The 12,195-nt window shown below is 35.6% G+C and overlaps 1 protein-coding gene across 2 annotated transcripts in view; it reads left to right on the top strand.

Moving 5' to 3' along the window:
* The window catches only part of kuz (zinc-dependent metalloprotease kuz), a 265,140-nt gene that overhangs the window by 167,679 nt on the left and 85,266 nt on the right, over positions 1-12,195 (top strand). For both annotated transcript variants that reach the window (XM_090389623.1, XM_090389622.1), the window contains one exon: positions 7,989-8,166. In XM_090389623.1, coding sequence (XP_090245749.1) covers positions 7,989-8,166 — 178 coding nt within the window. The remainder of the gene's footprint in view (positions 1-7,988; positions 8,167-12,195) is intronic.

The following is a 12,195-nucleotide window of genomic DNA, read 5'->3' as shown; positions in this document are numbered from 1 at the left end:
ATGGAGGTCATTGTAGTGTCTTCTTTGCCCACCTTTCTAACTTCGTTTCTTGTACTGTCCGGGCGGGAGGGGTTTCCTCTCTTAGGTTGAGCAGAGTATACCACTTATCTATCTTCCTTATGGCCTGGTGGAGTTATTATTATGCAATATTTGAATAGACATGCATCCCAGCTCATGAATTGTAGTGATTGTTTTTAGCCTCTCCTCAACATGGATATTTAAAAGGTAATAACACATTTCATGGATGATACTTCAATTGCCTTCTTCATATTATTATTATGTCCCCCACTGCATATGCGTATTAAAACCTGTTGAACCACATGACTACTCTTATTGTCGTGCAGCCGCTAGGCTTGTCTAGTGAAAATTCACACAGTTACGTTGTGGAGAACATGTATATGTGTCGAATTCTTATTTAGCTTACTTAATATTAATTAAGTACTTATAAGTTAATTTAATACCCTTTGATTTAAAATGAATACTACGAAAAAGAGTAAAATGTATCATTTTTATTTTGAGTGGGAACTAGAATACTTTTTTGCAATGATAAAAGAAAAATGTTATTGTTTGATTTGCAATGCTTCCATGGCTATACCCTAAAAAGGAAATTTAGAAAGGCACTTCACCGCACTCCATGGTAAATACCAATCAGATTTTCTGCTGAATGATGACCTTAGAAAAAACAAATTAAAAGAACTTAAATCCAGATTATTTGCACAACAAAATTTCTTCGTGACACCTAATTTACAATCTAAAGCAGTAACTGTAGCATAATTTAAAGTGAGTCATCTCCTTGCAAAAAAATGTAAATCATTTTCTGATGGTCAATTGATCAAAGATGCATTTTTTAAATAACTGATTCACTTTTTGAAAATTTTAAGAACAAAAATGAAATTAAAAGTGCTCTTCAAGATCTGCAATTATCTCAAAATACTGTGATGCGATGCATCGAAAAAATGAGATTGTGTGCTCATATTGCTAATTGTGCATCCTTTTCTGTACAACTGGATGAATCTACAGACGTCAGTGGTACAGCTCAATTGCTTGTTTTTGTTCGTATGGTTTTTGATGATTCTGCCACCAGAGAAGAACTGCTGGATATAGTTTCATTAAAAGAAAGAATTAAAGGTCTTGATATATTTAATGCATTCAAAAATTTTATTGAAAAAATTAAATTACCACTATTTAAGCTCGTATCAATAACAGATGGAGCTAAAGCAATAACAGGGCATCTTAATGGAGTCATCGCATTTGTGCCAAAAGGATGATGAATTTCCAAATTTTTTGAGTTTTATGGTGCTATGGCCAGTCAACAGGTAGGTAGCGAGAAGTCCAGGAGAAAGCCAAGGTGGATAGTTTTGGTACACCAGTTGGATATCGGGAATAAATTTTTTGATGATTTCACCTTTAGTTGATTGGTGATTTATTTCTAAAAAAAAATGTCTTGAACTAGCATGCATCTTCTGCAGCAGTATTATATTTTTTATGCTGCTTTACAGTTAGCCAGCAAAAGATTAAATACTAAAAGTGTTATGGACATAGCTTTCAAAATCGTGAATTCCATCAGAGGACAATCTCTTCGAAGGAGACTTTTCAAAATGCAAATCAATGAAAATGAACCAGATGTGAGGTGACTGAGTCGGAGTAAGTTTCTACAGAGATTTCTAAATTTGCTGAATGAAATTAAAAAATTTGTTGATCAAAAGGGAGATGATTATCAGCAGCTACAAGATATGGAGTGGTTGTGTGATCTGGCTTTTTTGGCAGATTTTACTATTAAATTAAGTGATCTGATCTGAATTTGGAATTACAATGAAAAAATAAAAATGTGGGTGACGTGATTAGTAGTATTTCTGCCTATAAATATAAATTTTTTTGGCAATGGCTAAGGATCTAAAAGGGAAAAAAAATTCATTTATTTTGCAAATATGCAAGATCATTTGCAAAAATATCCTGTTTTTGAATTTAATAGCGAGAAATATGTTTCTGAAATTGAGAAAATTGTGGATGATTTTGAAACCAGATTCAGTGATTTTAAAACAATTGAAGACATTGTTCAATATATTTCTTATCCATTTAATGTCAACTTAGATATGAAACAAATTGCTGAGATTTTTCGCATGGAGAAAATATTACTTGAAAATGAAATTATTACATTGCGAAACGATATCTTCCTAAAAGCCAGTTCATCAGAAAAAGTCTTTTGGAAATATGTTTGCTGAGAAAAGTACCCAAATGTAAAAAAAATGCAGTGAACTTTTAAATTCCTGTTTTGGTTCCACATATCTGTGTGAATCGGCCTTTTCGTATTTGAAACAAACAAACAAACAAAGACAAAAAATCGCTCTACTCTTACGGACTTGCATACAGAAGATTCTTTACAGTTGGCTTTATCACAGTATATCCCTGATTTTGAAAGCTTGGCAGATGACATGAAGACACAGACTTCACATAAATTAAAAATTTAAATACGTATGAATTTAAAATAAGAATTCTGAATTGTATTTAATTTTAAAATTTATAAACAACATTTTTCAATGTGTTGATTAACTTTTTTAACCATGTGCAATGAAATTCTTGAGATGGTAGATCGCGGCACATTTTGAAGGGGAAAAAAAGTAGATCGCATCACAGATTAAGTTGACTCTTACGGACTTGCATACAGAAGATTCTTTACAGTTGGCTTTATCACAGTATATCCCTGATTTTGAAAGCTTGGCAGATGACATGAAGACACAGACTTCACATAAATTAAAAATTTAAATACGTATGAATTTAAAATAAGAATTCTGAATTGTATTTAATTTTAAAATTTATAAACAACATTTTTCAGTGTGTTGATTAACTTTTTTAACCATGTGCAATGAAATTCTTGAGATGGTAGATCGCGGCACATTTTGAAGGGGAAAAAAAGTAGATCGCATCACAGATTAAGTTGACACCCTTGATATACAGGAATCATGTATATCAAGGCAATGGTTAGGCCACATCTCAAGTGCTGCATACAGGTCTGAAACCTTTGTTTAGGATGGATGTCAATCTGTTAAAATGGGTACAGAAAAGAGCAAGATTGGTGAGGGGAAACAAAAGGGCTCTTGCCAAGAAAGACTTCAGTTCTGCACTTTGTAACATCTGGAAACTAGGCACCCATGAAAATATCTGATTGATGTGTTTAAGACTGAATAGATTGTGTAAGCTAAATGCTGATGATACCCTTACTCTTATTCTGATAAGGGTAAGACAGGGGATGTGGAAAGTGTTTTTTTTTCTTCTGATACTGTATATGCTTACATCTTTTGCCACTACTAATACTAATATAAAATGTGTTTGAAATTTAATTTATAGTGTTGTGTGGACTATACAAAAAGCTCCTGCTCTTTCTGAAAAATTCTCCTGTTTGCCCACTGCTTTTTTATTTGTTTCTTCACATGTTTTGGCCCAAAAATCTTTTTTTTTTTTTATACTCCTGCTTACAGTTGTCTCATCTCCAGTTATTTGAAAGTCAACAGTTGGTAGCTACATGGATACACATGGCCTCCAATTAAAACATCTCTGGGAAGAATATTAAAATTTACTGTACAATAGGAAAGGAGCATTACAAAGTGTAAATAAACAACATATGTAAAAACTGGTTCCGCATATTTATTTTTTTTACAATAGAGTGGACTCCATTTATCTGTTAAATGGAGAGTCCACTCTATTGTAAAAAATAATTAATAAAAAAAAAAAAAAAAAAAACAGTGTGCATATGCTTGCGAAAGGATTTAAGTTCTGTTAAAAATGAGCTTCTCATCTCAAAAAGAAATTCAAGGTCTTTGTAAGCACTCACTTTTCTCAATATAATTACGATTGGCCAAAACTTGTGTAGTAGCATTCAACTTTTTCTTGTGATCTTTGACTAATTTCTAAGCTGAAATGTCTGCAGCAATGACATTTGTGAAGCAAATTATCTGTATAAAGTAAAAGAAAAGTGGGATAAATAGAAATGGTTGAAGAATAGAGGATGTCTCCTTGCTGCACGTATAGTAAACTAAGGACAATCTATATGAGACTGCCATGGGGGACCACACTCTGTAGTGCTCTCACAGCTATACAAAAAGTTATTTAGAGTTCGCAGTCAACACTAACTTGCACAGAGAACTATTGTTATGTATGCATGTTATTTAATAATATTCTGAAAGAAGTGGATTAAATAGTTTCACATATTTTTCCTTGCTTGAACATATGCTGGCTTCACAACCAGCATCATATATGAAGAATTATATAATTTATGAATTTTATATACATTTTTATTGAACATTTACTGTTATCTGTCAACTTTTGTGGTTAACAGAAAAGTTGACAGATTTGGGTTATTTAATTTGACTTGTCTCTCCTGGATTGAAGATCTGACATGTGTGGAAGATTTTCTTCAGTGTGAAGCCTTAGATTTGACATTTAAGAGGATAACATCAATTTGCTTCTTTGCATTAATAGCTTCCTAGATCATAAGCAACATCTGGATTGGGCTGAATCTCTTTGTCATAGTTGATTGCAAGTCGGATACATGGTGGCAATGTTAATGCTTGTGGAATTAGTTTCCGAATTTTAAGAAATGAGCACCTGAGAGAGTTATTAGTGTTTCTGCCACTATCGCAGAAACTTATAAATGTAATGATTCCAAGAGTCAGGGAAGGAAAGGCGGTGGTTTCAGAATTTTGTTGAAGATGGATTTGCAAGAGTGGGTCAGTTCAAAATCAGTTGCAGATCTTTATCATAACATTATGAAATACATCTGCACCCACAGTCCTTACTTTATTAGTAAGGACTGTGGGTGCAGTAAATCCACCCTGGTAAGGATTATTAGTAACCCTTACCAGGGTGGATATTTTTTTTTTTTTTGTAAAGGTGAGTTCAGAGCTGCTCTAGTGCAGCCTGAAATTTATCTTCATTAAAAGCTAGAGGGGATGAATAAAGTTGTTTGAATGTTGAACATATCTCGCTAAGTGAAGTCAGTTTGATTTGCAAGAATTCATTTTGAAATGTGATAACTTGTTAAAAAATAAATAGTGGCGAGTTTTTTTTTTTTTTTTTTTCGATATAAGAAACTGCTCTTCTTGTAATGTGTTCTATCCACAAGCGCCCCATTTTTCTCCATTTGCAGAAGGGCTCATGCTTTCTGTGGAATGCCTCCTCCTTGTTTGTTCCCAATTGCTGTGGCTTGGTATACATCAGACCCTCACTCCTACAACCTAATTGGTTCCTGAGTAGCAGCAGTCTTAAGTTGAACCCCAAAATCCCATGGACATATGTCATTTGCTTTTGCAGGCACATAGTACATTGGTAAACATGCTTAGCATGTATGGCTCTTGTGATTCATGTCAAATGGCCTTGCTACTTGATGTTATGCCTGTAAAATAGAACACTGTTAGATGATGCTGCTGCTGCTGCAGTATTTTACAATGTGAAATGTGCATTTTACTAAAATGCCAATTTTCACCATTAAAATACTGTACATGAAATAAAAAAAAAACCCAAAAAAGTGCATTTAAAAACATTTATTACATTAAAAGAAAAACCTAAGAACAACCATAAAAATAAATAAAAAATTTAAAAAAAAAAAAAAAATTCAGAAAAACATACATGTTCATAAAACTTTCATCACTTAGGAAGTTTATGGGGATGAACAAATAATAGATGGTGAGTTTCAGGAAGGAGCAGATTGAAAGGACTCTGAAATCTGTGCTTTGGTTTGAGAAGTGACTGACTTGAAATAAAAGTCCAGTAATTTTATAACTGAAATAGCCTTCGAAATGCATTTGAAATTTTGGTCATCTGTCTCAAATTTTCAGTGTCCAAATGCTTCCATAAGTCAGTAAACTGCAAATGCAAGAGGAGTTAACTTCTTCATCAATGATCCCTTACGCTATCATTTGACTAAGATCCTCATTGCTAGGATCTTCTTCGTGGGAGTTTTAACAATTCAGTCACATCTTCCAGAGAAACCTAGTTGCAATCTCAACCAGTTTCACTTGCACTTTCTACAGGATTTTCAATGTTTTCAAAATCGTGAACAAATTGAGTTCAGGGTTTCTTTCAAACACCCCTTAGATTGGATTCAGAGACATCATTCTAGGCCAACAATTACAGAATGTAATTGTTGGCCCATTTTTCTTGTTAAATGCTTCAATCAGCTTTTTAAATGTTCATCGAAGATAGTATGTCTTGAAGGTTGTAATAACTGGTTGTAAGATCCCGCTGTACTAGTATATATAACCATGTTGCAAAACCATTGTGACTATGCAGGTTTGATCATGGAAGTACAGTCAGTTCTGCTATAATGTGCATTTTCACAACGTGAATTTGTTCCAAGGCGACTGATATATTAGGGAATAATGCGGTTTATAATGCGATTTTCATGTTGGCTCATGCACGATTTCATTTACGAGTAGCATAGGTGAACGCAAAACCCAGCACCAAGCTGAATGTAGTGACTTGCGCAGCAATACGTACAATTTTAAGAAGCTTAAAAAATGTCAAATGTGTGAGAGCTATATTTCCCATTTACTGTAGTTGTATTGGTCAGAGGCACACTGTTGTCATTCTCTGTATTCACATGATAACAGGTGATATTGTAGGCTGACTCATGTTTTCGGGAGCTCACAGTTTTCTGTTCAAACAGAAATTTCGTGAGGCTGGATAGTGTGAGCAGAGGAGCACATTTCTGGAGGTCACTACCATAAAACAATAAAAACAATTTGCAGTCCCCTGTTTATTGGTCTTTCTGTTAGTACAATCTATTTTTCAGTGTGTAGTAAACTGATCTTATTGCATTTGTGATAATATCGATAACTGGAATTGTGGGTTTTTGCGCTATTGTGGTGAAATGTGTTTCCCCTTCATTGAAATCATATAAAAAACAAATTTTCAGAAACTTTCAGAATTTTCAGGTCAGTTAAATTCACCGCCCACCCAGCTAAAATTTAAGTGATTCTCACGGTACCATAGTCAAGGTAAAGTGCTATATTTATTGCAATATTTATTTATTAGAAATTTAAGATGTTTAAACCCATGTTAGCAATTTTATTGGGTTTCTAACTTTTTTTAGTGTTTTTCTTATCAGACTCAACATTTTTTGAGTGCTCTGCCCCATCCCTATTTTTCTCATAAGCCCTGTTGTTTTTTAATGCACAAAATACCATAGTGCGGAGGTTTTTAGGAACACATATACCGTATTATAGCAGAACTGACTGTACATAAAACTTGTTTAGTTGAAGGAAGGACATATGAATGGATGTAAGTCTAGCAGTTGTAAGTTGGAGGTCCCCTGTACTCTGTGAGTTTGCACAAGCAAGTGCTTTTTTTTTTTTTTTTTTTGTCTTGTTTTTTGTTTGTCTTATTCCAAAACCTTTAGTCAGTCTATATTCATTCAATCTAAAATTGCCTTTTTAGTGAACAGGGACCACCTTGTCCTTATGCATGTTTGTCAGCCAGCAGATTTTTAATTTCCATAAGTAATTTATATATGATATTTTATAATCCTATGATTTTTCTGTTGAAAGAACATGTATCCATGAGTCTCTTCAAAACATGCTGCTCGTAAACAGATAGCATCACCTTGACATCCTATTTCAAGATGTATTAGTTTCATCAGATAGTGGGTCATATTAATTAGTGCCCTTTTGATGGCAGTAATAATAAGTAGCTGAACTACAAGCATTTAATATAGCAGAAAAGTCTTTTCTTCTGCATTTAATTCTCTTCATGCATTTAATTCTCTTCATTCTCTTGCACCTTGTAATTTCTTACTTATCCCGATATTCACATAAATATAATTAATCCCCCTACCCTTACCCACTTGATCTTATCTTTTCATCAATAAGTGTATGAAATATGTATTAGTTGATCAGAGTCATTTATTTAAAATTTTTGAGCATTAATGCTTTTACTTTAAATATTGTGAGCCACATATCTGCATACTAATTTCTGTTTTGTTTTGTATGTAATAGCATGATTACCCAACTGAGTGCCGGCCTGGTGGTACCGATGGGAATTACATCATGTATGCCAGTGCTACATCAGGTGATCGACCAAATAACAACAAGTTTTCTCCTTGCAGTATTCATAATATAAGTGCTGTGCTACGAGCTGTCTTTAGCAATGAAGGGAAAGATAACTGCTTTGAAAGTAAGGAGGGTTTTTTTTTTTTTTTTCTTTTCTCATACTTACTAATATTTTTTTAAGTTTCCAATTAATATTCATTTGTTTTTCAGCATTGTAGGTATTGTAACTGTGACATCTACTCTGTTACATCTCAATACTGCTTGAAATTAATGTAATACTGATATATATTCACAGTGTCTTTCTATTTTGTTATTTGTGATAATGGGGACGGTTGGTCAATGGATAAATTGTTCAGCTAAACATGGGTTTAAAACTGAAAAACTTACACAGCTTTCATAGAAAGGAGTTAGTGTTAGCCATATGGTTAATATTAACTCCTTCCTTTCTCTTCAAATGTGTAATTCTTTGTCTAACAGTGTGAAAAAACCACAGGTGTTTGCTACACTAGCCAAAAGAATAAATTAACTTACTACATGTGTGTTTCCCTCCTCATGTAGGTAACTGTTTGATGAGATAGCTATCCACAGAGAACTTATTCCATCAGTTAACTTGCTGGCTAAAAGAAAATATCCTACAGTCCAGGTTTAAATCTCTTACTGTAATTTAAATTTATGGCCCCTAGTTCTGGAATCATAATGTTGAATATTCACTTTCATTTATTTTACTATTCTCTCTCAGAATTTTAGAGACTTCAAACAGGTCCCATCTAAGGTGCTTGGTTGGCAAACTCTGCAGCCTACATATTCAGTCTTACTTCATATAGGCACCCTTTAGCAGATCTCATGAGCAGGGTGCCCATATTTGGATCCTTTCAAGAAGTCTTGTCTTTTATTCAGTCTCCACACTTGTACACAAGTGTTTCAAGTGCAGTCTTATTTGCCTTATACACTGAGTGGACAGAAATCATGGGATACCAACCTAGTAACAGTTAGGCCTACCTTTCGCCCAGATGAGGACAGTCACATGGCGAAGCGTTGAGTCCACTAAATTTGAGTTCACGAAAGTGTTCCACAGGTATTTCCATCCATGCTTGCTGCACTGCTGCCCATAATTCCGTCGCATTCCTGGGTGGAGGATCCAAAACTTGAATGGATCTTTCCATAGCATCCCAAAGATGCTCCACAGGGTTCATGTCTGGCGAATGTGGAGGCCATTCAGTGATGGTAAAATCTGCAGAATTCTCTTCGAACCACTTTCTAGTCACCACAGCTCTGGGGGAGGCACATTGTCCTGCTGGAAGAGTCCATTGCCCTGTGGCCGCACGATAACTATGTATGAAGGGATGCAGATGTTCTTCAATGATGGACACGTAACCTGGACCATTTAGAGATGCATCTAAATGTACCAGAGTTCTCAGCGTGTGCCAGTTTAACACCCCCCAGACCATTACCAACCACCTGCCTGAACAGTTCCTTGTTGACATGACCAGTGCATAGCCTTGTGTGGTTTCTGTCAGATATGCACCCTCCCATCCAAGGGTCGGTGCCAATATTCTTTTTTTCTCCCATTTGAGGTGTTAGAGTCCTGTGTCGTGCTGTTAGCAATGGGACTCTGCGGGTTGGTGGCTCCCATGACCTATTGAATGCCTGATGGTCTTGTTGAAGACATTTCTGGCACTTCCCTCATTGTCGGCGGTGATTTGTTCCACTGTCACTCTCCGGTTGGCTGAAACTGTGCAAGATAGATGTCGACGGCCACGCTCATCCACCACCTTTCTCCATCCATAGCACTGTCCATGATGAGATGTTATTCTGAATATGGTATATTCCCAATACACTCTTGATACTGTCGAATGGGGATAGTGCAGTTTCTGTACCATTTCCACGATAGAGTAACCCATGCATCAGGCATCCACTATCATCCCTCTTTCAAATTCTGTTAACTCGCGACATTTATCCATACTGACAATACTGTCTACGTGAATGCAGTGTACCTATATACTTGCCAAATGGTGGGTTCGTCCACTAGCGAGAGAGAGGTGACAGTATTGCATTGCCCAGGAACCAGGTATCCCATGATTCTGTCCTCTCTGTGTACAGCGGGATTATGAACTCCCTATCATCATCATCATCCATTTTCAATCCACTGCAGGATGAAGGCCTCTCCAGCAACTTTCCAGTTCCTTCTGTTTTGAGCACTGGACATCCATTTACTACCCACAAACTCATGAATTTCATCTATCCATCTCCGCCTTTGTCTTCCAGGTTTTCTTCTCGCTCCTCTTGGATATCATTCTGTTATTTTCTTAGTCCATCTGTCATCATGTCTTCGAGCTATGTGTCCTGCCTAATCCATGTGTTTCTCTTCTTATCTAACAGTCTGATTCCCAATATGATTCGTTCCATTCTTCGCTGTGTAGTTCTCAGCTTCTCTTCCATTCTTTTGGTGAGTGCCCAAGTTTCACTTCCATTAAGTCATGGTGGGGAATATACATTGGTTCATTATTTTACGTTTCAGACAAACTGGGATATTGCTCTTCAGTATGTGACTATATTTCCTGAATGCTATCCATCCAAAATTTATTCTTCTCTTGACTTCCAGCCATTTATCATTATTACAGCTAATAACTTGTCCCAGATAAGTATATGACTCCACCTTTTCAATTACTGCTCCTTCAATCATTATTTCCCTTTCTGTGGCATACTTGTTCATCATTACTTTTTTTTTAGCCATATTCATCTTTAGTCCAAAATCCTTACTAGCTGTGCATAACTGATTAAAATTTTCCTCTAATTCTTTGGGATCGTGGCTTATGACCACAGTGTCATCTGTAAATGGTTTAGGTACTCTCCATTCACATTGACTCCTTTCTGCGACCAGTCTAATCTTCTGAAAGCTTCCTCAAGGGCAGCAGTAAACAGCTTCGGAGATATTGTGTCTCCTTGTCGAACTCCTTTCTCAGTTTTAAATTTCCTACTGTCTTTGTCTAGTCTAATAATAGCACTCTCGTATATTTTCTTCAAAATCATAATATATGGGGTATCAATGCCTTGTCTTTCCAGTGCCCGAAACATTGCCTTATGCTGTATGAAGTCAAATGTCTTTTCATAATCCACAAATGCCAGGCATAATGGTGTTTTATATTCATTTGCTTTCTCCATTAGCTGTGATATTACATGAAGGTGATCCATAGTTGAGAATTCTGTCCTAAAGCCAGCTTGTTCTTTCAGTTGATTCTCATCAAGTATTCTTTCTAATCTGTTAGTAATAACCCTTGTGAACAACTTGTAGATGTGGGATAACAAGCTAATTGGTCTATAATTTCCAATTTCTGATTTATCTCCTTTCTTATGCAGCAAAACTATGATTGCATTATTCCACTGCTTAGGCGTCACACCTTTTCTAATGCACTTTGTGAAGAGCCTTGCCAGTTTTTGTGTTATGTCTCTTCCTCCCAATTTTAACAACTCTACAGTAACTTCATCTTCCCCCGGGGCTTTCTGATTCTTCATTTTCTTCAATGCATGTTCCACCTCATTAGGAAGAATATTAGGTATGTCGTATGTGTTGCTACTTTGCAATCCATCTTCCCCACTGCTGGCATCATTCTTCTGCTATTTGAATTATGCCTTCTCTGCTGTTTATAAGTACACCATCGCTATTCTTCAGTTTCAGTATCATTTGTCTTTCTGTATTACTGCTCATGGCTGCTGATTTAAATCCTTTGTTTTCCCTTAATGCTTTTTCTACTGTTCTTGTGTTAAATCTTCTTATGTCCTCTCTGCGTCTCTTTCTAATGGCTTTGCATAAATCAGTATACTCAATTTTCTCCCTGTCAGTGTTTTTCTTGCTTTTCATTTGTTGTCTTCGGTTCATCATGACAAGTGTTTCTTGACTAATTTTTTCTTCTTTGTATTTCTTTTTCCTTATTGGTTTCTTGGGCTTTATCACTTTCAAAAAGTTGTAATATTCCTCGTCGATATCTTGGTCCTCAGCAGTCTGCAGAAGCTCATACTTGTTCTTAAGTTCCAGTACATACTGCTTTTTCTCCTCTTCTGTTATCTCAAAGACCTTTGTATTATTTACTCGAGTAGTTTTTTCCTTTCCTTTCCTACATCTATATCAAGTGTACATCTTACCATTCTGTGATCA

Source organism: Mastigoproctus giganteus, chromosome 2 (genome assembly GCF_048544385.1).
Source record: "Mastigoproctus giganteus isolate SK-2022 chromosome 2, ASM4854438v1, whole genome shotgun sequence".
Lineage (NCBI taxonomy): Eukaryota > Metazoa > Arthropoda > Arachnida > Uropygi > Thelyphonidae > Mastigoproctus > Mastigoproctus giganteus.
This window is presented reverse-complemented; position numbering and strand designations above follow the sequence as displayed.